The sequence below is a fragment of the Octopus bimaculoides genome, chromosome 3 (assembly GCF_001194135.2).
Source record: "Octopus bimaculoides isolate UCB-OBI-ISO-001 chromosome 3, ASM119413v2, whole genome shotgun sequence".
Taxonomy (NCBI): domain Eukaryota; kingdom Metazoa; phylum Mollusca; class Cephalopoda; order Octopoda; family Octopodidae; genus Octopus; species Octopus bimaculoides.
Window position 1 is genome coordinate 94,644,347 of NC_068983.1, and position 2,595 is coordinate 94,646,941.

The 2,595-nt window shown below is 30.5% G+C and overlaps 1 protein-coding gene across 2 annotated transcripts in view; it reads left to right on the forward strand.

The window, feature by feature from the left end:
* LOC106875386 (uncharacterized) overlaps positions 1–2,595 on the forward strand; it is a 112,962-nt gene extending 110,367 nt beyond the window's left edge. For both annotated transcript variants that reach the window (XM_052966335.1, XM_014923496.2), the window contains exon 7: positions 665–2,595. In XM_052966335.1, coding sequence (XP_052822295.1) covers positions 665–940 — 276 coding nt within the window. In that variant the 3' untranslated portion in view covers positions 941–2,595. The remainder of the gene's footprint in view (positions 1–664) is intronic.

Here is a 2,595-nt window from a genome sequence, read left to right on the forward strand (position 1 = left end):
ATATATATACATATATATATATATATATATATATATTTACGTGTATGCGTGTCTTTCTATCTGTGTTTGTCCCACCATCACTTGACAACTGATATTGGTGTGTTTACGCCCCCATAACTTAGCAGTTCAGCAAAAGTGACTGATAGAAAAAGTACTGGACTTACGAAGATTTCATTGACTAAAAAAACCTGCAGTCAAATGACTGGAACAAGTACAAGAATAGAAGAAAGAACTACTTTTAACCTCAGATATAATGTCATGCATAAGTTAAATACTGACTCTACACAGTGGTGTATGGTGGTTGTTGTATTGGATGTGCTGCCACACCTAAAGCTTCCAAATTTCAAGCAGGGGTATAACAAAAGATTTCTATTAAGGTTTGTGATTAAATTAATGAGTAAGGTCAATATTTATAAGGAATTTACCATTTTTGATGGGTGTGTAGCGCATACCTAGCACACCCGGAATATACACCCCTGAATTTATGCCCTCACTTAGTTTGACATTTTGAATTAATCTTGTAATTCTAATAATATTTTATAAAGACCAATTAAATTGTAGTCACTTGATTAGTTTCTTGATGAATGTATCATAGTAAAATGCCCATCTCCATTAGCAAGTCATTAACAAAATAATACTTTTTTTTTTTTTTTACATCTTTCAGTGTAAAAGGAAGAAGAAGAAACTAAGGTTTTGTCAGAAAATTGAAAAAATTGCGAAAGGCCTGAAGAGATTACATCGTCAGCTGCATAATGTTCGGTCAAGGTGGTATTATTTGAACAGTACAAAACTGGTGAATGTCACAAGCAATCGGAGTTTACGTTACGATCATTTAATGAAATCATTCGAAAATATCCTTCATACATGTGACAACTCAAAACCACACAAAAAGCGAAGGAAACATAGACGAAAGTCAATATCTAGTGAAAACCCCAAATGAATCAGATTCACTAAAAAGTTAATGATTAAACTTTATATAAAATCAGAGAGAGAGAGAGTACAAGGAAAGAGGAGAGAGAGAAAGAGTGAGAGAAAGAGAGAGTAAATGAGAAAGAGAGAGAAAGCAAGAGAGGGAGAAAGAAGGCTTTCTACAGTTGTTCAGTGTTTGAAATGGAAACCAAACAATGAGAAAAAGAGAGTGGGGGTGTCTGTTACATTCATTAATGACTAAACATCAACAATAACCAATACTTCAATGATTTTTGTTTCCATTCAAACAACTTAATTACACAGCTCTTAACTCAAGGAGTACTTCCTTTGACCCAGAAAACTCTAATTATTCAATTATAATGGGTTTTATCTCTTTAAAAAGCTTTTACTAAAATATAAACAACAGGTTTACAGTTTGGACAATATTAATTCTGCAACATTTCCTTTTTTAAATATCCACTATGAATAATTTTTTTCCTCTTGACTAAAGGATCAACTAAAATTCTTTATTGCTAACCTAAAAACAACCAGAAAAACTTTCAAAATATTTATAATTAGTATTATTATTACAGCTCTTGTTATCATCTTACCAGAAAATCACACACACACACACACATACACACACATACACACACACACACACACACACACACACACACACATATATATATATATATATATATATATATATATATATATACACACCATTTAAATGCAATCTGTGTTATTTATATATATGGCTTTTATGATGTACAGTTGGTGCTGTGCTAATTCTGGACAACTTAAACAGTTCTTTTCTGTTTCTAACATCCAAATTCAAATTAAAACTAAGTTAGAAATATTTTGGACATGGATTATTGATTATTTTAATCTTTTGGTCATGAATACAATAATTTCCTGCTATTATCCTTTAAACATTGTACAAACACTTGAAGTAAGCCTCTATCATACAAAGACTTAAATCTGATAAAACCATTTTTATTTCTAATTAACTATTAATTCAAATCAATTCAACATTTTGTAATCCATGGACAACATTATAAATTATAAATATTATTTAATCAGTAGTATTTGTTGTATTTTATTCTACAGCTGTGTTCAGCTGTAGAAGCAAAATCGTTTGCTTCTATATTTTCTATTAATACCAGAGAAAACAGACAATGTATGACTGGCTCAAGGTTAATCCTCTATTCCTTTTGTACACTTAATTTTTCAATATGCATTTTGAAAATTTGCAGACATTAATAATTCCTCTGTATTCTGGTCAGCTTTACGAAGATAGGACTTGATCAATAAATTCATTGTGTACTATATAACAGTTTTTAATAGTTTGAAATGTAAGCTATACCTTTTGAATTCTGTGAAAAGTAACCAAAGTGGTTACACTGTAGAAGATGAGAAGATGGGGGTCGTCTTTCTTTCTCTAACGACGCACTATGAAGAGTAAAAACTAACCAGACTGATCTTATGTTTTCTGCTCACAGAGCGATATGATCATTTTGTTTAAAAGTATGACTTACATTTCAAAATAACTTTATCACTCTTCATTCTAAAATTTCCATCACCTCAATATTCAGTGTTCTTCACTTCCATAATAGTGTCACTTAAAACCGTACCCTTTTCTAACTTGAATAAATGTAAAATAATAAAAATGAATAACAAAAA